This window comes from Neophocaena asiaeorientalis, unplaced genomic scaffold (assembly GCF_003031525.2).
Source record: "Neophocaena asiaeorientalis asiaeorientalis breed wild unplaced genomic scaffold, Neophocaena_asiaeorientalis_V1.1 scaffold79, whole genome shotgun sequence".
NCBI classification, from domain to species: domain Eukaryota; kingdom Metazoa; phylum Chordata; class Mammalia; order Artiodactyla; family Phocoenidae; genus Neophocaena; species Neophocaena asiaeorientalis.
In genome coordinates, this window is record NW_020175402.1 from 944,883 (window position 1) to 971,327 (window position 26,445).

The 26,445-nt window shown below is 57.5% G+C and overlaps 1 protein-coding gene and 1 long non-coding RNA gene across 5 annotated transcripts; one reads left to right on the top strand and one right to left on the bottom strand.

Moving 5' to 3' along the window:
- Positions 1 to 379: 379 nt before the first annotated feature.
- Positions 380 to 13,939, bottom strand: WNT4 (Wnt family member 4). 3 transcript variants are annotated; one of them, XM_024766652.1, is made up of 5 exons: positions 13,660 to 13,939; positions 13,308 to 13,543; positions 4,329 to 4,418; positions 4,089 to 4,231; positions 380 to 3,385 (listed from the first exon to the last, which is right to left on the bottom strand). In XM_024766652.1, exons 1-5 carry the CDS (start codon positions 13,764 to 13,766, stop codon positions 2,918 to 2,920), a joined length of 1,044 nt encoding a protein of 347 aa, XP_024622420.1. In that variant the 5' UTR covers positions 13,767 to 13,939; the 3' UTR covers positions 380 to 2,917. The 3 variants fall into 3 exon arrangements, with proteins under 3 accessions (XP_024622420.1, XP_024622421.1, XP_024622419.1); XM_024766653.1 differs by having other exon boundaries at positions 380 to 3,286; positions 4,329 to 4,460; XM_024766651.1 differs by having other exon boundaries at positions 4,329 to 4,460.
- On the top strand, positions 3,232 to 13,469 carry LOC112414266 (uncharacterized). 2 transcript variants are annotated; one of them, XR_003006116.1, is made up of 4 exons: positions 3,232 to 3,370; positions 3,535 to 3,722; positions 6,541 to 13,229; positions 13,335 to 13,469. It is a non-coding gene; the product is annotated as an uncharacterized LOC112414266 (long non-coding RNA). The 2 variants fall into 2 exon arrangements; XR_003006115.1 differs by having other exon boundaries at positions 3,535 to 3,718.
- Positions 13,940 to 26,445: the final 12,506 nt, after the last annotated feature.

A 26,445-nucleotide genomic window follows, 5' to 3' on the forward strand; every position in this document is an offset into this window, starting at 1 on the left:
AGTCACAGGCCTTGAATCCTTGTGTCCTTGGGCAGGAACTAAACTCTTTTCTATTTGTCCCCCACTTCCTCAATCGACATCCACTTTACCACACCCTCCTCTGTCATCGTATCTGTCCCTCCTTTCCAAATCAATGCCCAAGAAGCGTTCTGAGACCTTGGATTAGGCCAAGGTTTGAACAGCTGATCATGCATGGCTCAGTGAAATGTGGACAGCCTCTGGGTGTTAAAGGTGAATTCAAACTAGATATTCAGAAGGAGAGGGGTCAAAGGGTGTCCCCGTTTCTAGAATTTGATAATGTTTATCTGCTTTTCCCATGTCCTTCCCCAAGTTGCTCTTCTCCCTCTTCTACGAAAAAGTCACCGCCACAATTGCAAGATAAAGAAATAATCATTTTATCGCGCAGCAGACTATTTCATGGGGCTGTCACAAAGGCAAGGAGCCTAGTATAAAAATCGGGACGAGGTGGGGGCAGCAGAGGGGGTAGCAGCATCCAGAGCTGGGGCTTGTCCAGCCCTAGGCCTCCGAGGGCACCTTTGCCTTGCGGTCAGACCAGTGGAGAGGGTTTCGGGCAGGGCTTGAACCCTCTGGCCAGCTTCCAGGATGCGTGGCTATGTCAGTCCTGTGCTGGTTCCTCTTTAAACTGTTCTGCTGGACAGTTTAGAGCTGGGTGTGTCCAAGGAAGCTCCGTTTTCCTGCAGCTGTGGATCCTTTTGGCCTTTGGGGTGCTGGTGGCAGTGGTGGTAGGGCTGGGCAGAGGTTCCTAGAATCTAGTCTGCTTCACCGAGGCTACACCCTTCAGAATGCCGGGAGGATCAGCTTTGAGGAGCCCCCTGGTAGGTGGAAAGGTGAGGCCTATGAATAAGCGCAGATCCGTTCTCTTCTTCCTGGGGCAGTGCCCATCATACCAGCATCCAGCCTGAATCTACTAGTGCCCTGGCTCTGGGGACAGGACTTAGGGGTGGGGGAGGGGTCTCCACTGCTTCCTTTGTGTGGGTCGGGCCTCTGCCAGTGAGGGATAGTATTTTGCCTGGCTCTGAGCAGACAGCTGAACAGAGCCCGCCAGAGGAGCAGTGAGCCCAGCTGGGCAGCTGTGGGGACACAGTCGGCTCAGCTTTCATCCACATCAGAGCCTGCCTGCCCCAAGATTATCCCCACATTTGAATGTGGGTCCAGCCTCTCACTTGGTTTTGGCCTTCTTCTTGGATGGACATGAGCAGAGAGCTTGGCTGGGGGCCGAGGGTGTTGACCCTGTCTTCGTGAGGGAGCCAACACCAGGAGGCACAAACCGCAAGGCCTGGGGGAGAGCGTCTACAGGCTGGAGCCCGTATTCTGGATCTGGGACCTTGAATTCAGACGCTGAACCCTGGAGCCAAGAACTTGGAGTCTGAGAACCTGGAGCCTGGAGCTTAGGACCTCAACCCAGGAGCTGAAAGCCCCAGGGTGGGTGCAGCCTGGAGAGAGGGCTGAGAGTGAGGTCCTCTGGTGGTTGGGAGCCCGCCTGAGAAGCAGTTGGGTCAGGCCAGGGCTTGCTGTGTGCAGGTCCTGCGCACAGAAGTTTGGGCTGGGCTCCTGATGGTTTGGCTGGTGCACAGGGCCAGGCCCGGGCTGCTGGTGCTGGCTCTGGGGGCTCTGCTTCAGTACCCTCAGTACCCTCCGCTGCCGAGACCTCACTTCGTCAGCCTTCCCACTGTCCACCTCTTCCCTCAGAGCCTGCTCTGCCCTCCCTTGGGAACCAAGTGGGCTCTGGCTCAGCCTGTGGTCTGTGGCTCCTGCTGCTTCCCAGCCCCTTTTCCTCCAGCCAGAGCCCCATCCCTGAGGCTCAGACCCAGGGGGACCTACAGTTCCTGGGCCTCTGGGTACAGGAGTCCAGGAGGATCCTTGGCTGGGGGGCTCTTCTGGCTCTGCCTCTGCCTCTACTGGCTCTGGGACCCAGCTGAGCCTTGCCCTTTCTCCTGTAAAATGGGCACAGGCATGCATCCCTGTCTTGTTGGCCTCCCAGGATTGCTGTGGTCATCCAGTGAGATGGCCCAGTACAGGGCCTAGAACAGTATTTGCTCAATAGATTCGGTTAAGGGAGTGAAATAAAAGTTGGGAGATGGCTTTTTCACGTGGCCCTCTCCCGTGTGCGTGTGGCGTTTCCATCCTTAGTTTCATGGAGGAGCAGCACCGTGGAGCGACGCTCACGGCGTCACTGTGAAGGCCCAGCTGGGGTCTCTGATCCAGGACGCAGCCGTATTCCTGCCTGGGAGGGACCACGGAGTGAGGGTCCCCCTCTCTGAGGGGAGGCCTGGCGGCTGGGCTAAGGGTGGGGGCACCTCTCGCCTCATCTGCTGTTCTTGCCTGGAGGGTTCCACAGAGATTGAACCTCCGGCTGCTCATGGAGGCCTGAAATTAACCTTCTGCCCTGGACCTGGTGTCTGCCCATTCCTTTTCCACGGGGCTTGAGAGACAAAGCTACCAGGCTGAAGCTGCCCGGGGTCCGTGTGTAAGTGTGGGGTGCAACTGCTGTCAAGATGGCACCATCCCCCTGCCATAGGGCTGCCCCTTTCCCTAGATGGCAGGGTCAGTAGGCCTGTGTCTGCAACACTTCGTTACCCACCTTAAGTCTGCAAGTGGAAAAACAGGTACAGATAACAAGTGAGTGGTCAGCAGTGGCCACATGTGGGCAGCCAGAGGCATGAGCAAAGTCCCTTTGGTCAGTGGCAGCCACAAAGGCCCAGGCTTCAGGGAGGCCCCAGCTGGTGCCCTTGGGGTCGCCTGCCTGGTTCCGGCAATAAATAACATGAGGACCCAAAAACCAAACCAAAACAAAAAATACAACCAGTATCTTTTGGGGTGGGTGGTGCGGGACTGTTTAAATTATCGGCCTTCCCTGGGCCACTAGGTGGTTGCTGGGCACAGGGCTGGGCGGCGGTCACCGGCACGTGTGCAGCTCCACGAGCCGCTGGCACTGCCGGCACTTCACGAAGCAGCACCAGTGGAATTTGCAGCTGCAGCGCTCGGCCAGCTCTACCTGTGCCGTGTGGAAGCCGCGGCCGCAGCACAGCAGCTCGCAGCCGTCGATGGCCTTGGACGTCTTGTTGCACGTGCGGCCCCTCGTGCCCAGCACGCCGCTGCGCGTGTCCTGCTCGCAGAAGTCCGGGCTGGGCTCCAAGTACACCAGGTCCTCGTCTGTGTGCGGCTTGAACTGCGCATTGCGTGGCACCAGCGCCCTGGAGGAGCCCACACGGCGCGGCTCCACCTCCGTGGCGCCGTCAAACTTCTCCTTCAGCGCGTGGCCCACCTGGCGGAAGGGCGGCACGGCTCGCCAGCACGTCTTTACCTCGCAGGAGCCCGACACCCCGTGGCACTTGCACTCCACCCGCATGTGAGTCAGGATAGCCTGCGGGGGGCGGGGAGGGGAGAGGGGCCATCAGGAGATGTCAGGGGAGGCCGGGGAGGGGCTGCTGGGGGGCGGATGAGCGGGGGCAGAGACGGGGGCATGGCGCAGAATTGGAGAAAGATGTACGGTCATGCTTCCTCTGTATTAAGCTCCTGCTGTATGCCACGGTGGCCTGGTAAGCTGTGTTGGGAACAGAGATACTGTCCTCGCCCTTGGGGCACTCGGAGTTGATGGAGGAGAGACATGTTAAAGGGCAGCGTCATACGAAACAGGGAAAAGTGACGTGTTGGGGAGGAAGATGGCTGCACTGAACCTGCACCGGAACCTTGACGAGTAGGTACTGAGAGAGCAGATGGTATTGTAGTTAAGCACACGGTCTTCGCAGTGACAGAGAGAAATCCTAACCCTGCTACTTATTAGGGGTGTGTGCGTGACAAAGAGGGGTGGAGACACACCTGTGTGCACGTATATGTGTGCGTGGGGGCGTGTTGGGGGACGTGTGTGCTACACTGGGGGCCGCTCACACTGTTCTGTGATGCCTGCTTACCTGTCCGCTCCCTCCCCGTGCCCCCCGCCCCATAGGAGGTGCCTGGTACCGGCCAGAGCCCGAGGGGCAGGTGGGGGCGGGGGAGAGCGTCTGGGGACATTGCCGAGCCCGCCCTTTCCCGGCCGGCCGTGAGGGTGCTGGGGCCGCACGCACTACCTTCCTGCCGGCCTCGTTGTTGTGGAGGTTCATGAGGGCCCGGCTGGACGAGGCCCCCTTGCTCCTCTCCCGCACGTCCACAAATGACTGTGAGAAGGCCACGCCGTAGGCGATGTTGTCCGAGCATCCCGACCACTGGAAGCCTGGGTGGGGTGGGCATGCGGGGGTCCATGGGTGAGTGAGGGCCTGGGCCCCGGCCCCTGCCCTGCCACGCATGCCCTCCCCACTGCCCGCACTTACCCTGTGGGCTGACCCCGTGTACCGTCCGGTCACAGCCGCACTTTTCCAGCTCCCCACTGCTGCACGCCCGCGTCACCGCAAAGGCCACACCTGCCGAAGAGATGGCGTACACGAACGCCGCCTCCCGAGTCCCTGTGGGAGGGAGGCAGAGGGAGGGCAGGGCTGGGTCCCAGTGCTCCTCCCGGCACCCTCCTTTTTAGAGGAGAGGCGTAGATGGGACTCCTGAACGACGGAGGCCCAGGGAGAGAGCAAGGCAGGCTGACTCCCGTGGGGCAGGAGTCACGCCGAGCTGGTGCTTGTTCTTACCCACCAATGGCCAACATACTTACACACGCCGGACGCTGCCCTGCGGCCTTCACGTGTGCTGGTCATTTAGCCTCCCCGCACACGTCAGGTGAGTATAATTATTAATCCCGCTTTCAGAGGGATTAGCCAACTTGTCCCAGGCCACACAGCATGAGCAGCCGGATGGTCCAGCTTCAGTGCTCTGAGCACCGTCAGTTACTGTTCTCACAACCTCTCCGGGAGGTTAGTGATGTTAATGTCATTTTATGAGAGACAAGACAGGCATGGGAGAGGTGAATTAACTTTCCAAGGCTACAGAAGTAGCAGGCTGGCCTGTCAACCCAGCTCTTTTTGTGCCTATTCCCCAGCTGGCCCCTCTAGGCTCTGATGGGGTCCCCCGCCCGAGGAACCTGCCCCAGCCCTTCCTGCTGAGGCTGGGCCCATTTCTGAGACCACCTTGCTTCCTTATACCTCTAAGAGTAAACCGTAATGACAATGGCCCCACCGCTTACCAGGATCACTGCTGAAGAGGGGATGCCCTCTACCATCGGAAGCTTTATCTGTGCTTAGTTCACAGATGGCACATTGCGGGTTTGGGGAGGGGAAGTGGGTCGCAGTCGTCCAGTCAGCAAGTGATAGAACCAGGACTCAAACTCCGGTCTGTCCGCCTCTGCTGCCTGTCTTTCCCTTCCGCCCCATGACTTCTTGGTGGTTCTATGTTGGTGCCTGCCCTGTCTCTTGCCTGAATGGGTGTTTTTATCCTCCTAGGAACTGTGCCTCAGGGGGTGTAGCTGCTACGTAGACCCTTTCTGGGGGTGTGGGTGGTGGGAGGGAGTGTCTTTGTGTGTGTCGCGTGTGTGTGTGTGGTACATGTGCACAGGGCTGGCTGGGTGTGTGACCAGACGGGCCCTGCTCCTCTCTGGGCCCTGTGAGGGCCTCTGTGTGCCCCTGACTGTCCTTCTGTCTCTTGCTGGAGTGTCTGTGTCCACAGGAGCAAAGGGGGGAGGCTTTGGCCTCGTGGTTGGCAATTACCTCTGTGACACCCAGGCCGGTGCTCTCGGCTGCCCTGGGGAGCAGTCGCCGTGGTCAGACAGAAACAATCACCTCCTCTGTGCCCGTGTCTGTGGACAGGCAGTGGAGGCCGAGCGCTGGGGTTGGGGGCAGCTCAGGCCCCCATGGCCCAGGATGCCCTGTTCTCGGTTCGGCCCTTGAGCTGGGGATACTGCCCGCCACCCACTTTCTACGGCCCACCCTCTGCCCTGGCCTGGACACTCTGGGCCGGCATGAGGGGGCTTGGCTGGAGCCACGGGGGCCTTGACAGCCTGAGATGGAATCCTCTCCAAGTTAATCGAGGTTAATAGCAGGATCATGTTGGTTGGTTTTGTGCTGTGGCCGCCCAAAGAGAGACGACTTTAGTTTCTGGTATTTCTGGTATTTCCAGGCCTGAACCAGCACAAATCTTTGCCCCAAAGACCAAGGGGGAAGGGAAAGCAGGAGATAGTAGGGTGGATGGGATTGGCATGGTGGCCCCAGCCCCTGGCCTGGCATGTTCCTTTCTCCTCTGCTTCTCTGGGCCCTCAGGCAGCCCCTGGCCTGCCCCAAGCTCTGGGCCCACCTCCTCCCCTGAGTGCTAGTAGCCTTGGGTGCAGGGCTCCCTGTGAGGTGGCTCAGGGAGACCCCTGCCTCATCCCCAACCAACACCCATCTGCCAGGACTACAGGCCCCCTTGTCCTGGCCTCGGGAGCAAGGGCGCTATAGTTCTCTCCACTTGGGCTTGAAGGAAGAGGTTCTGGAAGGAACATAATAAGACGAGCTAAACCTTAGAGAGAGCTCACTCTGTGCTGGGCACTGTCTGAGCACTTGACATAATTTATATACTCTTCACAACACGCCTGCAAAGTAGACACTTTCACTCCCCGTTTTACAGATAAGGAAACTGAGGCACTGAGCCATGAAGCACCTGTCCAAGGACACCCAGCCAGGAAGTGGTGGAGCCAGAATTCGGACTCAGGCAGCCTAGCTCCAGAGTTTCAACCTTGACATGATCCTGCCGCCCGGAGCCCAGAGCCTGGAGCTCCCAGGAATATACAGCCCATCTCTTCCCACCTCCATGTGTGAAGCCACCAGCTGTGGGACATGTCCAGTTCCTTTTGTGGGTTTCTTCACTGGGAGATGGTGAGCAGTGGGCCTGTGCTCAGCACAGGAGGCCCCAGAAGGCCTGAAGAATGTGGCTGAGACACTGTGTCCCGGGAGCCGATGGCAGCGTTTCCTCCAGCCTTTTATGACTGGCCCTGGGTCCCGATCCCTTGACTCCAGGGCTCATCCCCTCTGCCCGGCTGGAGCCTTGCTCACCAGTGGGGCGCCTGGCAGAGACCGCTGAGACACAGAAAAAGGATTGTGGTGTGGCTGTGAGGGTGGCAGAGGGGGGTTCCCCAGTGACCTGGTCGATAACTGCTCCCTGGTCTGGGGGTTTGCCTGTTCCAGCTGCAGGGGGAGGACTTTGTCCTCCTGGGACAGCAGAGCCGGCCGAGGGAAAGGCAGAGCTCTCAAAGGTGCTAGCAGCTGCCCTACAGCCTTCTGCCTTTTCCATAATGCCATTTGCCCCATTCCACACCCAACTCCTTTCTTCCTGCTCGCTCTTCTTCCCTGGCTCCATTGGTCTAAATCCTGAGCGTCCTCTAGGTCCCACGTCACTGCCATCTTTTCCAAGGTACTAAGCCTGCCTGGGGCCGGGAATTCAGAGTTGTCCTGGGGATCCAGTGATAACTACCCTTTCTGAGGGCCTGCGATGTGCCAGGGCCTTTCCATGAGCTCATGGCGACCTGAGCAACCAGCTCTCTCCAGCTCTGCTCTGTGGAGGAAAAAGTGAGGCTCGGGGGCTTGTCTGGGGTCCCTCAGCCAGTCGGTGGCCAAGAGGGAATTGGAACCGCGGCCTGCCTCACTCGAGGCCAGTGCCCTTCTGAGCACATCACATGCGCTGTCTCCCCAGATGCTGGATGGAAAGACATTTGAGCAGGAACGAGTGTTTGGAGGAGAAACAGATGAGGCTGAGTTGGGCTAGAAAGGAAGCCACGGGCGTGGGGATCCCCGGGGCATCAGGCAGGTGTCCAGATGGCAGTGTCATTCCGAGCATAACTTACATGTTTCCAAAGCAGACCCAGCGGGAGTCCTCCGGAGGTGGGGCAGGAGAGGCACGGCCTCTGAGAAAGGCACTGCCCTTGTCATCTCCCCATCCCTGCCCCCCAGCCTGCCTTTCCAATCTCCTTTGCTCTCTTGTCTGCAAAGGCTCACCTTTTCTTGAAACTACCTCCAGGAAGCCTCTTTGGATTTAAGAGACAATATAGGGCAGGGGAAAGAGTAAAGGCTTTGGAGCTGGACAAAGCCGTGTTAAGACTCTTACTAGTGTAGTGACCTTTCCCGGTTCTAACATGGGGAAAGTAACGCTGGCCCAGCAGGCCAGGCCCTGGTACTTCTGTGCATCCCTCCCACCATCATGGATTCCTGGGAGCCCGGGTGCTCTGGCTGGCCTGGCCTGCCCTCCCCGCGCAGTCAGAGTTGGACTCGGACTGTTCCATCTTCTAAGTGTCTTGTGTGCTTGTCTGCAGCCAGACTGGAAGCTCCAGGGGCCATGCTGTCCCTCACCACCTCCTCTGCCCCCCTTGAGCCCAGTACAGAGCTGGCAAGAACAGGCCTTTCCCAGCTTCCTGGAGACAGAGGTGGGTATTGGGAGGAGCGTGGATGCTCAGCCTGGCAGGCCTGAGATCTAGTCCTGGTTCTGCCACTTCCTCAATGTGTGATTTCAGTTGTTATGTCCATAGAATGGGGCTGACGATAGTTCTGACCTCTTCAGGTGGGTATGGAAATCTAATGACATAAAACATGGGAAGTGCTTAGCCTCTGGCCTGGAGTAGGAGCTTGAGACATAGTAGCTACTGTGAATGTTATTGTTGGGTGATTAATGCCATTTTATTCATTCGCTAACAAATATTGGTAGGGCACTTACCCCCTGAGGGCCACTTGTCCACATATTTGCCATTGGGCTAAAAGCTTCCTTAGCGCAGAGACACCTCCTCCCTCACCGGACGTTTATTAGCCACCTGCTGTGAGCCAGGCCCTATGCCAGCATGAGGGAGACGGAGGTGAGTCTGTCCTCAAGGAACCCCCAGTGCAAAGTGTCTCTGGGGTAACCCCTCCCCAGACCTCCTGTGATGTATCGGATGGCACCAAAAGCTGGCCTGAGAGGTCCCCAGAAGAAAGGCATGTTGTCACCCTCATTGGGTCCAAAGTGATGCCAACATTGAAGACAAAGGTGAGAGCACGGGTGTTAGGGAGTCACAGCCCAGGACTGAAAAGCATCTACTTCTTAGATCCAGCCTGAAGTTCCCGTCAGTCAGGTGCCCTGAGGTTAGACACGCGGGGACTGCAAACACAGCCTGGGCTGAATCCTCACTCGGCTACGACCAGTGCACCACATCGCCTCCCGACATGGCAGTCAGAGCCCAGAGGGGCCGCAGGGCTCATGGGGTCCCCTCTCGGGACAGGGACACGATCAAGCTCACAGAGCAAGGTGTGAGAAGGCAGGGGAAGGCTCGGCGTTGTCTACAGATGGAGGGAAGCAGGCGCAGAGGCGTCTGCACTGCCTTCCACGCCTCTCCCCGTGCTGCTCGGGCCGGCCCACCCCGAGACCCTAGCACTTCCTGCTCACGGCCGCACTGAACTTCTGCCAGACTCCCTGGCCTCTCCCTCCCACCCTCAAACCCTCGTCGTTCATTCCACGAATACTTATCAGTTACCTACCTTGTGCAGGTGCTGCCCCAGGCACGGGATTAAGCAGTGACTGAACCGCACAGAGGCCATCATCCCACATCTGGCCCTGCACGCCTGCTCAGCCAAGAACCACCGGCTGCCCCATTCCTGGCTGCCTCCAATGCCACCTTCACCAAATTGCTGGCAGATTCTCAGCCTAGAGCACAGTTTGGCCCTGACTTACACATGTCCTCACCAGTCACCATTATGTCACCGTCAGTCTTGCCTCTGTAGGCCAGGAGCAGGGGGTCTCCACTGCCTGGGAGGGGAGGGGGTGCGGGTTGGAGCTGTATGGCCTCGGGCAGTGCTGGCCGTAAGAGAGCTGCTCCCACCCCCAGGTGCCCTGGGAGTCAGGCAGGCCTTTGGAGACATCATCTTTGAATCCTGATGGGAAGTCCAGGAGCTGGGGCCTGGGGTTGCCCCACCACCCCCCAGCCAGGGAGGAGGACGCTGAGGCTAGGACACGGGATGGACCTTGCCCGGGAACTCATGCCAAGAGCCGTCAGGTCCCGGATCTAGGTGCATCACACCCTCTGCTGGGCCTCCTATCTCAGCTGTAATGTGGGGACAATACTACACACTCGGACTTGTCGTGAGGGTGGTCGGATGCAAGGCAGCACCAAGGAGGCCCTCAACAAATGGGGCTCCTTTTCTCCTCCAAGTATGGCCTGGCCTGTGAGCTATTACCTTTCCAGGTCTGAGGTCAGGACCCTAGCCAGGCAGCCCATGAATGCGGGCACTGGCCTAGCCCCCCAACCCCTAAACCTGGGGGCTGTGAGAAAGGCCTGCCCAGCCGGCTGCTGCCCCAAATCACAGCAGCTGGTGAGCACGGATGGCTTTTCTGGGGCCAAGGTCCACCCTAAATGGTGATGCCCCTATGAGGTAAGCACACGTGCAGGTCCTACTGACAGGTGAGGAGACCGAGGCTCGGAGGAGTGAGGTCCCTCCCCCAAGGTCATGCTGCCCGTGCTCTCCCCGCACGGCCTCATCAACCGTGGACCCCCCAAGAGCAGCACTGTGGCCTCGGGAGGGACAAGTCCCGTCTCTTGTTCAGTGGAGATAAATTGAGACTTTTCCAGGAGGGATTTTACTAGGGAAGAAAACAGAAAATGCAAAAGTGAGGGGATGGACGAATGGGAAGAGTTCAGACTCCTCCAAACACGACTGCCCTTGCCTCGCGTGTGGCTGTCTTGGCGAGTGCATGCCCTGACTCAGCCCCGAGGAGACTGGATGCTTGACCAAGTCACTTGGACTTTAGTCCACAGCAGGTTCCAGCCAAGCCTGGTAGGATTCTCAGCATCTTCCTGAACTTGATGAGCCGGGGCTGGGCCCCCTCCCTGGTTCCTGGTGCAAACATGGGTGAGGAAAGCACTTCTTGACGGGGTCCCTCACCTGCATCAGGCCGCACTGACCCATGCCTCCCCTCTTCTGCCCCTTGAGTCATTGCCCCGACTTGCTCTCTGCCACTGGATGACATCCCTTGACTGTCTCCTCCATGCCAGGCTCTGCCACGCGCTGGGAAACTGGTAAATGAGACATTACCCTTGCCTTGGAAGAGTTCAAGGTTTAGGGATGGGGGAGTGGGGTGGGGGAGACAGGCATCACAGTTCAGTGTGAAAGGTGTAATGAAAGCCACGTGGACACAAATGGTTTATACAGAAGTGTGTGTGTGTACACGTGTCTGTATTGAGAGAGAGAGAGATAGAGAGAGAAATTGATAAGTCAAATGGGTTAAAATGTAAACAGCTGGTGAATCTAGGTAAAGAGTATATGGCAATTCTTCACAGGAAAAACTGAACTCATACATTCAGAGAACAAACTGGTGGTGCCAGAGACAGAAGCAGGGATGGGGGCTGGGCAAAATGGGTGAAGGGGTCACCAAGTACCAACTCCCAGTTATAAAATAAATACGTCATGAGGAGGTGATGTACAGCGTAGTGACCACAGTTAATACTGTATTGCATATTTGAAAGTTGCTAAGAAAGTAGATCTTGAAAGTTCTCACCACAAGAAAAAAAATGTTTGCAACTGTGTGGTGATGGATGTTAACTAGACTTACTGAATCGTTATATTGTACACCTGAAACTAATATGTCAATTATACCTCATTTTAAAAAGAAGAAAATGAAAGTAGTTGGCTGAATAAACCTATCACATAGAGATTTTTTAAAAAAGAGTATATGGGAATTCCTTGTACTATTTTTGCAACTTTTCTGTAAGTTTGAAACTATATCAAAACAATTAGCAAAAAAAGGGGGGAAAACCCCAGCATGAACAAAGAGCTTTGGAGCCCAGTGGAAAAAGCAGCCACCTGCTTGCAGGAGCTGGGCAGACTGGAGGAGGGAGCTGCTGAGCTGGAGGAGAAAGAGGGTTGGGTGTTGGGGTGGAGGAAATAGCATGTGCAAAGGCATGGGGGTAGGAAGGGCCTGGCACATGCAACCCTGCCAGTCTATTCATCAGTCCACACCTACTGTGTGCCAGGGGCTTCCTGTGCCTGGGGTCTGCTGTTTGAGCCTAGTGTCTGGGCCTCATCAGACAGACAGCCCTGGGTCCTCGGCAGGGGCACCGTGGTCCCGGGAGGGCCTCTGCTCCCAGGCCACTCACTGGGCCTTTGCTGCTTCTCCGAAGCAGCAGTGTTCAGTCATGCCAAGCATAATCGTGCCTTTTTGGCCCCTGCCAACTCCCAGGAGAATGGCTTCCAAATTTCTATCCCAGTTGGTTTCCAACAACATCCAAATGGTTTTGCCACAAGCCCAGCAGCCCTCGCTGTCCAGGACCACAGGTGCCAAGACAAAGGTTGGCCCAGGAACGCTTTTCTGCTGCCTGAGCAAGTCAAGGGGTCTGTGGACTAGTGTCAGTTTCACACTCAGGAAATAGTAAAAGAGGCAGCTGGTTTAGAGCGCTCCCTCGGGGGCAGCGGCTTGACCCGGTGACCTCTTAAGGAGACTTCCAGTTGCATGGAACGTTCTCTGTGCCCTGGCCCATCTTCCTCTGGCTTGATGCCTTCTCATATTTCTGGTGTCAGCCGAGGACCCACTCCTTGGGAAAGCTTTCCCTGAGCGCCTGCCCTGGCTGGGGCAGGGGTCCACCCTTGTGCTCCCGAGGCTCCTGTGTCCCCTCTCATCCTGGGTAAGAGCAAGACCCTGGAGCTGGACGGCACGGGCTCAAGTCCTGGCTTGGCCACTTTTTGGTTCTGTGACCTTGGGCGAGTTACCTAACCTCTGTGTGCCTCAGTTTCGTCATTTGCAATACCGAAGCCCATCTCAAAGGGCCAGATGAGTTAATATCACTTAAAGCACTTAACCAGTGTCTGGTCCCTAGCTGGTGCTACAGGTGTGAGAGCCACTGCCCCTACTGAAGTGTCATTGTTGCCTCGACTGTGAGCCCAGGAGGACAGGATCTGGGTGCGGCTCTTCCCGGGGTCTCAGGGCTGGGCAAGTGAGGCTCAACAGGGTTCGTCAAAGGTACGGATGAACGAGATGAGCTTGCGTAGGTGAGACCAGTGCTAAGGTAAAAATAGCACAGGGCTGGGGGGCTGGAAGCCCAGGTCTGAATTCTTTTCTGCTGTTCACCCTCTGAGGAGCCCCGGGCAACTCCGTCTTTTCCCCTGCCTGAGCCTCAGTTTCTGACTCTAGAACAGGAATGGTGGCTCCGGGACCGAAAACACGGCACACCGTCTTGTGCTGCGCAGCCAGAGAACGGCATCCTCCTCCATCGGCCCTCCCGCAGGGGACTGCCGCCCTCTGGGTCCCGCCCGCTCCCATGCCTCCTTCTGCATCCTGTGATGAGTGATGGACCCGTCAGGCCACTCGTGAGCACGTGATTCCCCACCCCAGGAAACAGTGGTCCCTTCTGGGGTCCCCAGCACCCCCGCGAGCCCCTCCCTCACCTTGCGTCACCACCTTGCCGAAAACAGGCAGCGAGTCGAGCGTGGAGCAGTTCCAGCGCCGGTTCCGGAACTGGTACTGGCACTCCTCAATGGCGAGCTGGGCGCCGCGGCGCACGGAGTCCATCACCTCCAGGTTCCGCTTGCACATCTGCACCTGCCTCTGGATCAGGCCCTTGAGCTTCTCGCACGTCTCCTCCTCTGAGATGCTCCCCACTGATGACAGCTTGGCCAGGTACCTGGGGAGAGGGGGGTTGGGGATGGGGATGGGACGTGAGGCTGAGCCCCTTCCCTCCTCCTTCCACGCCCCGGCTGAGGCCACACCCTGCCCAAGTCTCTGGGAGCCATTTCGTACCAGGGATGGGTCCTGGAGGTTGGCTTCTCTCTGGATCCAGTGACAGCCATCCTGCCTGGTTCCCAGGGCCAGAAGGGGGGAAGTGCTGTCTTGCACAAGGCCTCCATCTCAAATTAGCCAAAGTAGGGAGAGCACTGGGAGGGCGGCTGACAGACCCCCGTGGGATCCCTCCCTGCCTGGGTGGCCCCTGCACTGGCATATGTACCCCGATGTTACCCTAGACCTCGCCCATGGGCTCTGAGCCCTTCGTGTCGAAGTGCCCTCTAGATGGGAGGCTGGAGCCACTGTCTGCCCTGGTGTGTCTCTTTCCCTCCCAAGGCAGTGACCTAAGCCCACCTCTGGCTACAAGGTCATGATCCTCACTGCCAGCCATATCCCAGGGCCACCAGGCAGAGACCAGCGTCACTACTGTAGCACTTAGGACAATAAGGGCAGTGAGGGCTGGGGGGCTGGGGATAGTGCTGGGGGAGGGGGCTTTGAAAACAAAGTGTGCCATGCTCTCCCCTCCGCCCCTGGAGTCTTTATAGCCAGAGAACGGGGCACCAATGCTTGCCCCACCTCACAGGGTTATAGGGAGGATATACAATCCAGATGAGATAGCTTATGTCGAGGCACTCTGGGGCCAGGCATACATGGGAAGGGGCTTTACTGCATCCCTTTCAGCAGAGTACAGAGAGCACTACTGTTGATTGGACACCTACCATGTGCTGTGCACGGCGGCAGGCACTTCTTCCTGTTGCCAGCTCACCCCAAATCTATGAGGTGACAATTATTACGACCATCTTATGGATTCCAAAATAAAGGCTAAGAGGTTAACATGCCCAAGGTGACCCAGGTAGCAAGTGTCAGAGCCAAGCTTCAAACCCCTCCAAACCCCATGGGCCTTTCCCCTGCCGACCCCCTCCATGAGGGCCCTGGAAGGCTCTGCCCTGTCTAATGACGGCCACCTTGTTTTTCTGTTTTTGGCCGTGCTGCGTGGCATGTGGGATCTTAGTTCCCCGATCAGGGTTCGAACCCGCGCCCCCTGCATTGGAAGCATGGCGTCTTAACCACTAGACCACCAGGGAAGTCCCTAGCGACGGCCACTTCGCAATCTGGGCCAGGAGGCAAGGGGGCCAGGAATAAGACACAAAAATACTCACCGGGGTGGGAGCAGAGCTGGGGAAAGACCCTGTGAGGAAGAAACTGGTTTTTCTCTCGAGGGAAGGGTGTGCTTTAACAGAACACCTACTAAGTGCCAGGCATGTTTCAGAGCAGTGAGATGACCATCAAGGTCACCCAACTTGTAGGGGCAGAACTGGATTGGAGCCCGGGTCTGGATGACCCCAAGGCTTGTGCTCCAACCACTGCACTGCCCCTCAACCTGTCCCCTCACCCCATCCCAGCATCCCTGGCCAGGGCCCAGTGCACATAGTAGGCACACAAGTAGCAGCCTAATGGTGGAAGGAGAGCTGAGTGGTGACTCTGGAAGGCCTCCCCTCCCTCCCCTGCCTCCCTTTCCCCGCTCTTCGGTGGGAGATGCACCTGCCACCTCCCAGGGCAGGCAGGGCTGCCTGGAGCTGCCTTCCAGATTCTTGGAGTAGCAAGGGTGCACGGAATCACAGCCTTAAGGAATGTTCCCTGACAGGTGGTCTGGTCCAGACTCCTTACTTTACAGGTAAGCTCAGAGGAGGAAAGGGGCCTTCCCACCACCTACCAGCAGGAGACTCAGACCCTGGCTCTACCCTCAGCCTCAGCCCCACAGATCAGGGGCTCTGAACAAAAGCAGAGCAAGTGTCCCACTGCCCCAGGGACCACAGTGAACCAGCCCAGCAGCCCAGGTCTGCTTGATGGGGGGGGGCAATGGCTCTCTGGGTGGTAGAGGTGAAGAAGCCAGAGCATCTTTACCAGGGAAGCTGCACAGATTTCTTGTCCGAAGAAGGACAAAGGCCACTGCTCTCTGGGACTCAGTTTTTCCACCTGTAATGTGAGGGGGAGACCACCGATTGTGGCCAAGTCAGGGAACTGTTGTCAGGCGCTAAAGGGATCCTGTATGTGAAAGATGGTCTTACGTGGTGCCTCAGGCAATGGGGCAGGAACTCGCTGGACATCTGTTTACTCAGTGAAGGAATGAATAAATGCATGGTACCCAGGTAGAAAAGCACACAGAAAGCCTAGTAAGATATGGGAGATTTTTAAGACAATGACAATAAGGATAGCTGACTTGTACGGCCCTTAATCAGTAAAGCCTAAGACTTTACTTACATGATTGCATTTAATCCTCCCAGCAAGCCGATGAACCCCCATTTATAGAGGAGGAAACTGAGGCACAGACAAGTTAAGTACTTTGCTTTGTGTGCAAGGTCAGACAGCTAGTAAAGGCAGAGTCAGGACTTGAACCTGGTTTTGCCCGACTTCAAAACCTTTGGTAGAGACAGTATTCTTTTATGTGGCTCAAGGACTTGAATGTCACCCGTGGGCAGAGGCTGCTGGGAGCTGGGCTCGTTTGACCTAAGGGTGCGGGCCAAGGTGCAGGTGGGCTGCCTGCGGGTTGCTGAGCTCTCCCCCCGGGGGTGCGCCACCAGCAGCTGGGTTCTATTTGTCAGACACGTGGGCCGGACCCGAGTGATGGTTCCCATATCTGGCTGCGCATCGAAACATTTGCGGGGTTTGCCGAAAGTACAGGTGTCTGGGCCCCACTCCAGGCAGGGCTTGGTGGGCATCTGGGCTTTTCACACGTTCCCAGCAGCAGCTGTGAAGCCAGGCTGGCAATGGCCTGGAGGGCACTTTAGGGGAAGTCTGTGAGTAACCACTGGGGATGTTTCTTTCTAAGTCCCAAGGAATCTGATTCTGGGACCCTCTCTCCTCTTCAAAGCTGCGGGGCCTCTCTGCGTCTGGCTTTCTTGATCTGGCAATCCCACAGGCTGCTGTGAGAAATTAACGTGATTTGACGTGGCTGGTGCATCTGGCTCTCGGTCGGCACATCTTGGGTGCACCGTAGCTGTGAGGATCTCGCCCTTCCCTGGCAGCTCGGGCTGGTGGGAGGTGGGTTGTCTTGGGCTGAGGCAGTCCCACCTCCCCTCACTTTTCCTGAATTCCTTGCCTCCCGGGAGCCTCACAGCCTCCTCTACCAGGTCCTGCCCGGAGGATGCACAGAGGCTGGTAGTGTCCCGAAGAGGCCTGGGCAGAAGCCTGAGCTTCTCAGAAGGGAGACAAGGGTGGGAAGGTGGCTGGGGGTCTGGGGAGGGTGTATCTGCAAGGGGAGGGGGCTGACGGCTCCTCTGCCCTACCTAGGTGCATCCCCTGCCTCTGCCAGCTACGGAGCTAGTCCCACCTGGCGCTCTTGGCCTGCAGGGGGCACCAAGAGCCCGGCTACTGGCTGTGGGCCAGGTACACGTTTGGGAAGCCACGGGTGAGGGGACTAGCAACTGGGCCTAAAGCTGGATCCTTTCCTGCTCAGATGCCAGGGTTGGTCTCTAGGAGAAGGTGGGGCCCCCTATTCCCTCTGTGACATGGGGGCACAGAGCTGACCTGTCCCCATCTCAGCCTCTGCTCCCTCTGTGTCCTGCCAAGGGGCCAGGTGGGGCTGTGCTGGGGCCCTGGCTTCTGTGTTCAAGGCAGGGGTTCTCTGGGCAGGAGGGACAAGCTGGGGAGGCCTGGCTGAGCCACCAACCCACTGTGGGACCTTGGGCAAGTCCCCGCCCCACTCGGAGCCTGTCTCCTCATGGTACCATAAATGAATGGGTCTGTGTCAGAGTCCGCTGGGACGGGGGGTGGGTTCAAGCCTCAAAGTCCCCCTGGCCCCATGCCAGGCGGACAGACGGAGCCCCTGCCATTGAAGAGGCGTGAGATGGACCTGAGGGGCCACCCACCCCCGCCTCCGGTAAGCTCAGGACTCAACGAGGGACACGGGCTGAAATAACAGTAATAGGGATTTAGGGGTGAGCTGCTGGCCTGCCATGGGTGTGAGTCACTGGGACAGCTTCCAGGAAGAGGCTGAGAACCCTCTTCCGCTGAGGAGTGTCCCTGTCCCCAAGGTTGGCACCAAGGCCCACCACCCCCAGCCCCTGCCTTCATCTGGCTCCACAGTTGTCCCCTTCCAGGCCACAGGAGACATGGCCCCAACTCACCCTGGTTCTCTCAGATCCCAGGGTCTTGCCTGGGAAGGGCTGGGTATCAGAACTGGAAAGAACTGGGAATGGAGTGGGGAGAGTTAGGACCCCAGGCATCACACGCCCTTGCCCACACTGCTTGCCCATTCTGGTATCTGGTTAGGGTGCCTGGCATCATGTTACAGATGAGCAAACTGAGGCCCAGAGAGGTGGAGTGACTCCCCAAAGTCACACAGCTAGTGAGTGGCAAAGCTGGAATGCAAACCCAGCTCACACCGGGACCTCTCTTTCCCCTGTACCCTGGGTGTGGATCTGCCTTGTTTGACAGCTGCAGGGGGCTAACACCACCCTCGGTGTCACGTCCAGTCCGTGGCCTCCTCGATGCCTAGCACAGGGTGTGGCACCTAGAAGGTGCGCAATACATGCCTGCAGCATAAATGGATGACTCTGTCCTGACTAGGTCCCCCCTGCTCCCCTCCTGGCAGAGTGTAGGGTTGGGGGAGGGGCGGTGAGGGGAGAAAGTGGAGGCTCTGTGGCTTTTTGCTCTGCTGAGGACTTGGAGACCCTTAGGGGCAAGGCCCAGCTGGTTCCAGGGGCCTCAGGAATCCCCTCTCTGCACCCTCAGGTGGCTCAACCTTTCCTCCAGAGACACGCGTGCCACTTACTGACCTGGAGCTGGGCCGGCTCAAATGTCAACTGCACAAGCCATTCCTGGAGGAGACCAAGAGCCTGGGAGTGTGCGGGGGTTCGGGTGGGGGTGCTGACTGCGTTGGGCTGGGTCGGCCTGTGGAGGTCCTCGGCCATCCCTGCTTCTTCTCTCATTCTGGTTGCATCGCCCCAATTTAGGCTTCTTCTTGCCACTGCTGAGCACAGGCTTAGCCATTTGCTACCCGCTGCCCCGGCCACGCAGGACTCCAGCCACAGCCGTGCCATCGATCAGGTTACCCCCCCCAACCCCGGGCCGCCTCGCTGCCAGGCAGCTCGTGCCCCGTCTTCTCCAGCGGGGGCTCCGGTCCTTCAGGCTCCTCCCAGGAGGCCCTCCCCACGCCTGGCCCGTGCCTGCAGCCTGCGAGGCTGGAGGGCCCTGGCCCTGCCAGGGAGATCAGATCCTCTCGGCCACCTGCTGTTTTCATTAGAAACTAAAATTAGCTGGGCTTGTCCCAAGCTTTTCCAGGTTTGCTTGCTTTTTAAAAAAAATATACAAATTCCTAGAGGAAAATCCGCACCTCTTCGCGACTCCTGCCCAGCTCTCGCTCTGCGCGTCAAGAGGACAGGGGACGGGAAATAGCTGGAGCGTTTGGGAGGCCAAGCAGATCAGCGTCGTGGGTCCTGGCCCCATGGTCTCCAGGTGGGGGCTGGGACGCCAGCCCAGGCCTCTCTACCCCCTCCCTCTGGCTTCCCCACCCGGCCGGGCCACATTTAGAGCCTCCTCAGGAGCGGTCGTGCCTGCCGGCGACACCAGGGAGGAAGGAGGCCAAGCGGCAGGAGGAGGAGCCGGAAGGAAATGAGCCCCTGATGAGCCGAGAGCCGCCTGGGGAGGCGTGGCCTGGGGAGGCGTGGCCGGGTGAGGGCGAGAGGGACCCAGACCCCTCTGGGACTGTGTGCTCCTGGCAGGTGGGGAGCGCCTCGTTCCCCAGGAGCCTTCCACACCTCCAGTTGTCCTCAGACCTTTGAGGGTTTCTGTACCCGTGGTCTTAGTCTCCTGCTGTCCTCTTCCCTACAGTGTCCCGGTCCCGGAGACTCTTATCCCTTCGCGTGGCAGGCAGCATGGTGCACTGGGCAGGAGAGATGGACAGTCTGGGTCAGCGTCCCATCTCTGTGTTACTGAGGCAAGAGAGGGAACATCTTTGAGCCTCAGTGTCTTCACCTCTAGAATGGGGAGAAGAATAGTTCTGATCTCAGGAGGCTTAAGTGAATTAAATAGTCACATAGAAGGCACTCTTCCCCTGTTGGCAACAGTATTACATAATCATCATTAAGATGTCTATCATCACTGCCCTCTCAAAGCCTCGTCAGAGTCCTTTGAGCTGGATCCTCTTCTGGACCCCAGACAGTTCTAATTATTTGTCTTCTTTGGCTTGGTTCCATCAGCTCTCTTCCACCTGGGTTCCCAGCCTGTTTTTCAGCTGAGCACTCCGGAGGGCAGGGCACACGCCCATGGGGCACAGTGGATCACTTCAGCCTCGATCCCAACTGTCGATTTCTTTTTTTTTCTTTTTTTGGCCACGCAGCATTCGGGATCCTAGTTCCCTGACCAGGGATCAAACCCGTGACCCCTGCAGTGGGAGTGAGGACTCTTAACCACTGGACAACCAGGGAAGTCCCCCCCAACTGTAGATTCTTGATAGTCTCCGGACAGAGTATGCAGAGTTAGAGAACGTGTTTCCAGCGATTCTGGCCCATCAGATGGATCCTCCAAGGACTGGGAGTATGAGGGATGGGACGGGGGGGATGGTCCTGTTAGGAGATTAGGAGCTGGGGACACTGGGGTGAGGAGGGCAGGGACAGTGGGGATCTAGGACTAGCTCAGGTGTGCCCAGGGGACTTGGAAACCGTTCATGGGACTAGATGACTAGAAGAAAGGGACCTCATGTCCCTTGTCCCTTGTGCTCTTCAAACAACAGCCACGTGCTTTACTATATCCTTATATGGATATATATTCATATATCCATGCGGGGTTGTCCAGGTGGGTATCCTCCCCTCCATTAAAAAAAAAAATAAATTTATTTATTTTACTTATTTATTTTTGGCTGTGTTGGGTCTTTGTTGCTGCGCACAGGCCTTCTCTAGTTGCGGTGAGCAGGGGCTACTCTTTGTTGTGGTACGTGGTCTTCTCACTGTGGTGGCTTCTCTTGTTGTGGAGCACAAGCTCCAGGCATGCGGGCTTTAGTAGTTGTAGCTCACGGGCTCTAGAGCGCAGGCTCAGTAGTTGTGGCGCACGGGCTTAGTTGCTCCGCGGCAGGTGGGATCCTCCCAGACCAGGGCTCGAACCCATGTCCCCTGCATCGGCAGGCGGATTCTTAAGCACTGTGCCACCAAGGAAGCCCCATCCCCTCCATTTTACAGATGAGGAAACTGAGGTTCAGAAAGCCACGTGTTCAAGGCCGTGTCAGTGGTGGTCAGAATTTGAAAACAGGTCATACTGGCTCCTAAGCCTGGGCTGGCTGATCAGGCTCCAGAGATGGCCCAGAGCATCGAGGGCATGAGAGTTTGGCATCAGTGGACAATGATTTGAGGAAGGTGGTCTTCTTCTTTGATGGATGAGTCTTTCTAGAGCCCCATGTCTCTTCTGAACTAAGGTGAAGGCATCTTTCAGGGCTGCTTTCAGGAGTGAGGGGTGCTGGGGAGGGCAATGTCTCAGGGGTTATGTGGCTGCCTGGACAGCATCTGGGCCGGTGGCCTCTGAAGCTACTCAGGCCATGGAAGGAGTTGCTGTCACTGGCCTGAACCCCCTGGAGGGGCAGCCGGCGAGGAGGGGCTGGCCTTGGAGACATTCCCAGTGGTGGTGGGGTGGCGGGTGCTGCGTCCACGCCACCTTCTTCCCAGGTGTAGCGTAACTCTAGAGTTCTCAATGCCCAGGTCACGTTCTCTTTGTCCCCAGTGCCTTTCCCCAGCCTCCTCTGGAGCCCAAGGCCCCACTCCTGTACCTTAGGGTGCTAATTCGCTCTCTACCTGTCTCCTGGGATCCCTAGCTCCCTTTACTCCCCATCCGCAGAGGTCTCAGCACCCGTATTTTCCGTCTCTTGACATCTCAGTTTCCATTATTTTCAGCTCCCTGTATGTCTTTCCTGTCCCCCACCTCTTATTTGGGAGCCCCCCCCCGTTTCCCATCTCACAGTATTTGTTCCCAGGGGTGCTGGTGGCTGACTCAGGGCCAGGAAGTAGCCACTCAGACCTGAACTTGGATGGTTCCAGAGCTGTGCGAGAGGTGAGAATTTTTCTTCTCTCTCTGGGGCAGGTGTGCTTGTGGGGTGAGTGGGTGTCAAATGTAAGGCACTTCCTCACCTTGCCTTGCCCCCCTAATTTACCAGCAGAGAGCTTCTCCCTTGCAAAGACCCATCCAACCCTCGTCCCCAGGGTGCCTTTCTTGCCCTTGGAGCCATCGAACCATTGAACTGTCCTCCCTAGCTTGGCTGAGGGAGCCCTGGGGTTGAGGACCAGGGAGGGATGGGGAAGCTGCACGAGCTGTCCAGGGCCGGCGCTGGTTTCCTGGAGTGAGGTTCATGCTCTGGTGGCTTCAGGTTTCTAGTGAGTTCCTTGGCCTTGGTGCACCCCTTCTAATGGCCCAGTCCTGGGAGAGCCTGTGGCTGAGCCCGCACGCCCACCCCAACAGGGCAGATGGGAAAACCTTGGTTCCTCCCTTGTTGCTCATCACCTCCAGCAGAGATGCCTGGCTAGGTGCATGGGCTGCAGCTCTGTTTTCACCTGCTGCAGGGAAAGTTCTGGGAAGACAGTCAGGAGACCTGGGGTAGAGTTCCAGCTCTACCACTCATACGCTCTGTGACCCCAAGTGCCTAGCACAGTGCCTGACGGAGCGTAGGTCTGGACAAGTAAGTGCTTGACATGACTGAATAGGGCTTACCAGGCACTCACTGTCCTGCTTGCAGGCTCTGTGTCCCGGGAGGGGGCTAAGCTGATCACTTCTGAGAACCCCTCTGACTCTGATGGCTGTGATTCCGCCCTCTATGCCTGGGGCGCCAGGACAGCTGGGCATCACTGACTCAAGAGGAATACCCTGCTGTCTCCACTCCTCGGCAAAGAGTTCCTGGGACCCAACCCTGCGATGATATGACTTGTATGTGAACAGAGTGAGAAACAGGGTCTGAAAGCACCCTCCAGGGTCACAGCAGGGAAGAAGCCCCTCTAGTTTCATCAGCAATTTCATGCTGCTTCCAATGGGCCGCTCCAAAGTTCCCCCATGGACTGTGAGCTGTCAGGGGGTTCCTTCCCTCCCAGGACACATCCCTCCCTCTTTCCACCCTCCCCGCCCAGCCTCTCTTCTCAGACCAGGTCCCCTCTGCTGCGGGGGTTCTGACTTGGCCAGGGAACTTTTAAAACAGAGTTTGGTTTCAAGTTTGCCAGGAGATGGGGGAGGTGGAGAGGGGTTTGGAGCGGGGAAGGGGGAGCTGGGGGGGGAGGTCACGGCAGGGAGCGTGCCTTCTCTCGGGTTTGGCCGAATCACAGAAGACACAGTTCAGGACTCAGAGATAAAACCTGGCAACTCCTGTAGAAATCTGGACAGCAACCATGGGGTCGCAGCTTCGCCTCCCAGCTGAGTTTGCGGAGCAGCTCTTGCAAGCTCGTTTGGAGAGGGGGGTGACTGGGGTGGGGGCAGCTGTGATGCAACCCCCACCCCCGTCAGCGGCTCCCTGGCCAACTCCGTGCCCAGTTGGCTCAGGCCAAGCCCTTCTTCCCAGAGGGAGGAACAAGAGGAGGAGCCGTGGTACAATTGCTCAGCTTTCCAAATGCACCCACAGGGCCCGAGTTGGGCGAGTTTCAACAGGTTTGGGGAGCACTGTCTTGTCAGATGCTGAGTTGCTCAATTGCTAATCCAGGGTTGAGGGAAGAAAGTCAAGCCACAGCAGACAGCTGGGTCGTGACTGCTGCCTGAGCAAACCCCTCGGGCAGAGCCTGGTCCCGGGGCCCTGGGAGGAGGGTGAGGGGAGTGAGCGCTTAGCCTGGCTCTGAGCGGGTGGCCTGGCCGGGAGCTGCGGGCCAGGGCAGCGATTCTGCCGGGTGACAGCCACACGTCCTGACACCCACTTTGGCACATCTTAGCATCACCTGAGGCTCAAGGCAGTAGAGCAGAGCCTCCCTCCCACTCGAGGTCTTTGAAAGTGGGGCACGATGTGACAGCAGCTTACAACCCTCTGGAGCGAACAGGCCTGTCCTTCGTTTGTTTATCAAATGTTGACTGAGCCCCTACGACATGCCAGACATATGCCAGGCACTGAGGCTGCTGAGCTGTGTTGATGCCACAGCCTCGGCCACCAGAGGTTTCTAACCTTGTAGAAGGAGCCACATTATTAGACTATAGTTATATACGATATGAGACAGTTCTATAGGCAGGGGATAAAAACCATGAGATCTGGACATGTGAGAGCAAGTTCAAGTCCTGCTTCTGACGTGCAGAATGTCCTTGGGGAAGTCACTGCACCTCTGGGCCTCTGAAGTGGGGCTGAAGACAATACAGACTCCCTCCTCTGAAGGGGGAGGGGGAGAGGTTATGTGGTTCTCATAGGGAAATGGCTGTGAAAATGCTTTGTCAGCCACCGATTCTCAACCGGGGGTGATTTCGTCCTCCAGGGGACATTTGGCAATGTCTGGGGACATTTTTGGTGGTCACCTAGTTGGGCGGGTGCTACTGGTGTCTAGCGGATAGAGAGGCCAGGGATGCTGCTAAACATCCTACAGTGCACAGGACAGGCCCCAAATATCAATGGTGGATTTGAGAGATCCTGGTGTGGACTGTGAAGAGCTGGGGGTGTGTAGTGATTAGATTCAATGCCCAGAGCCATGGGAGGTGATCCAAGGGGGTGGGTTTTTGCTATGTAGAAGGGAGCGAGGGATCCTTTATAGCTGGAGACTAGGCTGACACTTCTTGGGGGAGACAGACCACACCTTTACCTGTGGGGCTGGCACTGCACATCTTGGCTGGCTCTGCCCACACCTGGTCCAGCAAGTTGCACCCAGAGTGCCAGGCCTCACTCTGCTCACGGGCAGGGCAGTTACACACCTCTGCTGCGTGAGCAGGCACGTGGGAGCTTGGCCCGGAGACGGAGGTGCACACCTGCGGGCAGTCAGATCCAGTGCGCAGGGAGATGCCTCCCCCAGGGGCACCGAAGGGCACTCCCAGCAGCAACTCCTCTGGCTGGCAGGATTTGCCCGGGAGCCCGGCTGGTCTCCCTGGCTCTGTGAGGCTCTTGCAGGTGCCCTGGCTGAAGAGCAGGGAGGCAGCAGCCTAGGATCCTCCCTGTGTGACCTGTGTAAGATCACAGGGTCTGGACAACACAGTTTTGGGTAGATGGCGCTTGGGGGCAGCAGCCTGAAGGCCCGTTCCCTCCATCATCTCTGTAACCAGGGGCACAGCTCCCCCAGTTCAGTGACAGCTGCCCTCCACATCCTGCAGCAGCCATGGCTGCAGTTTTAATTGCTGTGCCTGGCACTGTTCTCAGCATGCCACATGCATGGGCTCGCTCTGGCCTCATCACCCCCAAGCATGGGTACCGTTTTACAGATGAGGACCCGAGGCTCAGAGAGGTTGAGTAACATGTCCAAGGTCACTACTCTTGTCAGTGGCAGACCTGGGATGGAACTGCATACCATCTGTCCTAGCCACTCTGCTGGACTACCTTTGAGTGGAGCACAGGCCCCCTGCCCTCGCCTACTGGGCCTCCGCTGGGGCCCCAGCATAGCGCAGCACTGCCTTTCTTCAGGAAACCCACAATAATGAAACTTTAGTTTGTCTATTCTCTAACTCTTCCAGTACCTTCCATTTGGGGTTCAGAACAATCTGCTGAGGATTGTGGCCCAGAGGGAAAAAGAGGCCCATCCAAGGCCGCCCAGCACTGGGGACCAAGCTGGGACTGGAACCCTGGTCTCCCGACTTCCAGCATAGCCCCAGTGCGGGGGGGAACATTCAGAGACATTTATGAGCCCAGGTCTGTGGCAGAGTCCGGGCCTTCCACCGATGGACTGTTTTTATCCCTCCATCCCTCCCTCGGTGGGAGCTGCTACAAGCTGTCAACTCACTTCTGGTACCAGACACAAGTCTAATCAACAGCTTCCAGCTTCTCTGGGCTTGCCCAGGCCTCAGGCTGCACAGCCCTCCCATCTCCAAGCTCCATCCTGCACAACAGCTGCACGCAGCGGGACACCTGGCCTCCCCTCCAGGCCACCCGCCCTTCGGAGACAGCAGATAGCACTGGCTCTTGCAACCGGCCAGCCAGCCGACCCTGGACGGAAGCCTGACTCCAGGTATTGCAAGGGGAGTGGACACCCAGGCCTTGCCCCTCTGAGAGTGCTGCCAGCCATCCTCTTGGGGCCGGACCTCCAGCGTGGCTCACACTTGAAAAGACACAGTGCCAGCTACCATGCCCGGATGGACATCTGCCCGCCAGAAGCTTTTCCTTCTAGAGGTAGCTTTTGGGGCAGATGCCTCTGGCATTTACTAGCTAGGTGACTTGGGGCAATTACGTGTGTGATCCCCAATTTTCTCATATGTAAAATGGGGTTCAGATGTTGTCAGGATTTAGCGAGTACAGGGGGGCTGCTATAATCATTAGTCATGATTCTACAACCTCCAGGCCAAGCCCCTCCATGACCGCTGCAGCTCACACTCAACTCTTTCCTCCGACAGCAACAGCACGTTCATGGTCTCATCCATTCGTGATCTGCTTTTATCTTGTCTTCCTCTTGGAGACCAGGCTGTGACATCTATTTCCCCCAGAGCTGGACCAGTCCCTGGCCTGGGGATGGACCCTGTCTTGGAATGTGCCCAGAGATCTCGTCTCCATCATAGCCTCTCTGGTTTGGCAGCGTCCTGGGAAGCCCCTTGTTCTTCCTGCCTTGGGCTGAGCAGAGAGACCCTTGGCTCGAAGCCCAGGGTGGAGCAGGAGTGAGCTGGGTCATCCGGAGACCTGCTTCGTGGCAACCTGAACCATCACGGCTGCAGAGAACAGGTTTGCCAACCTCC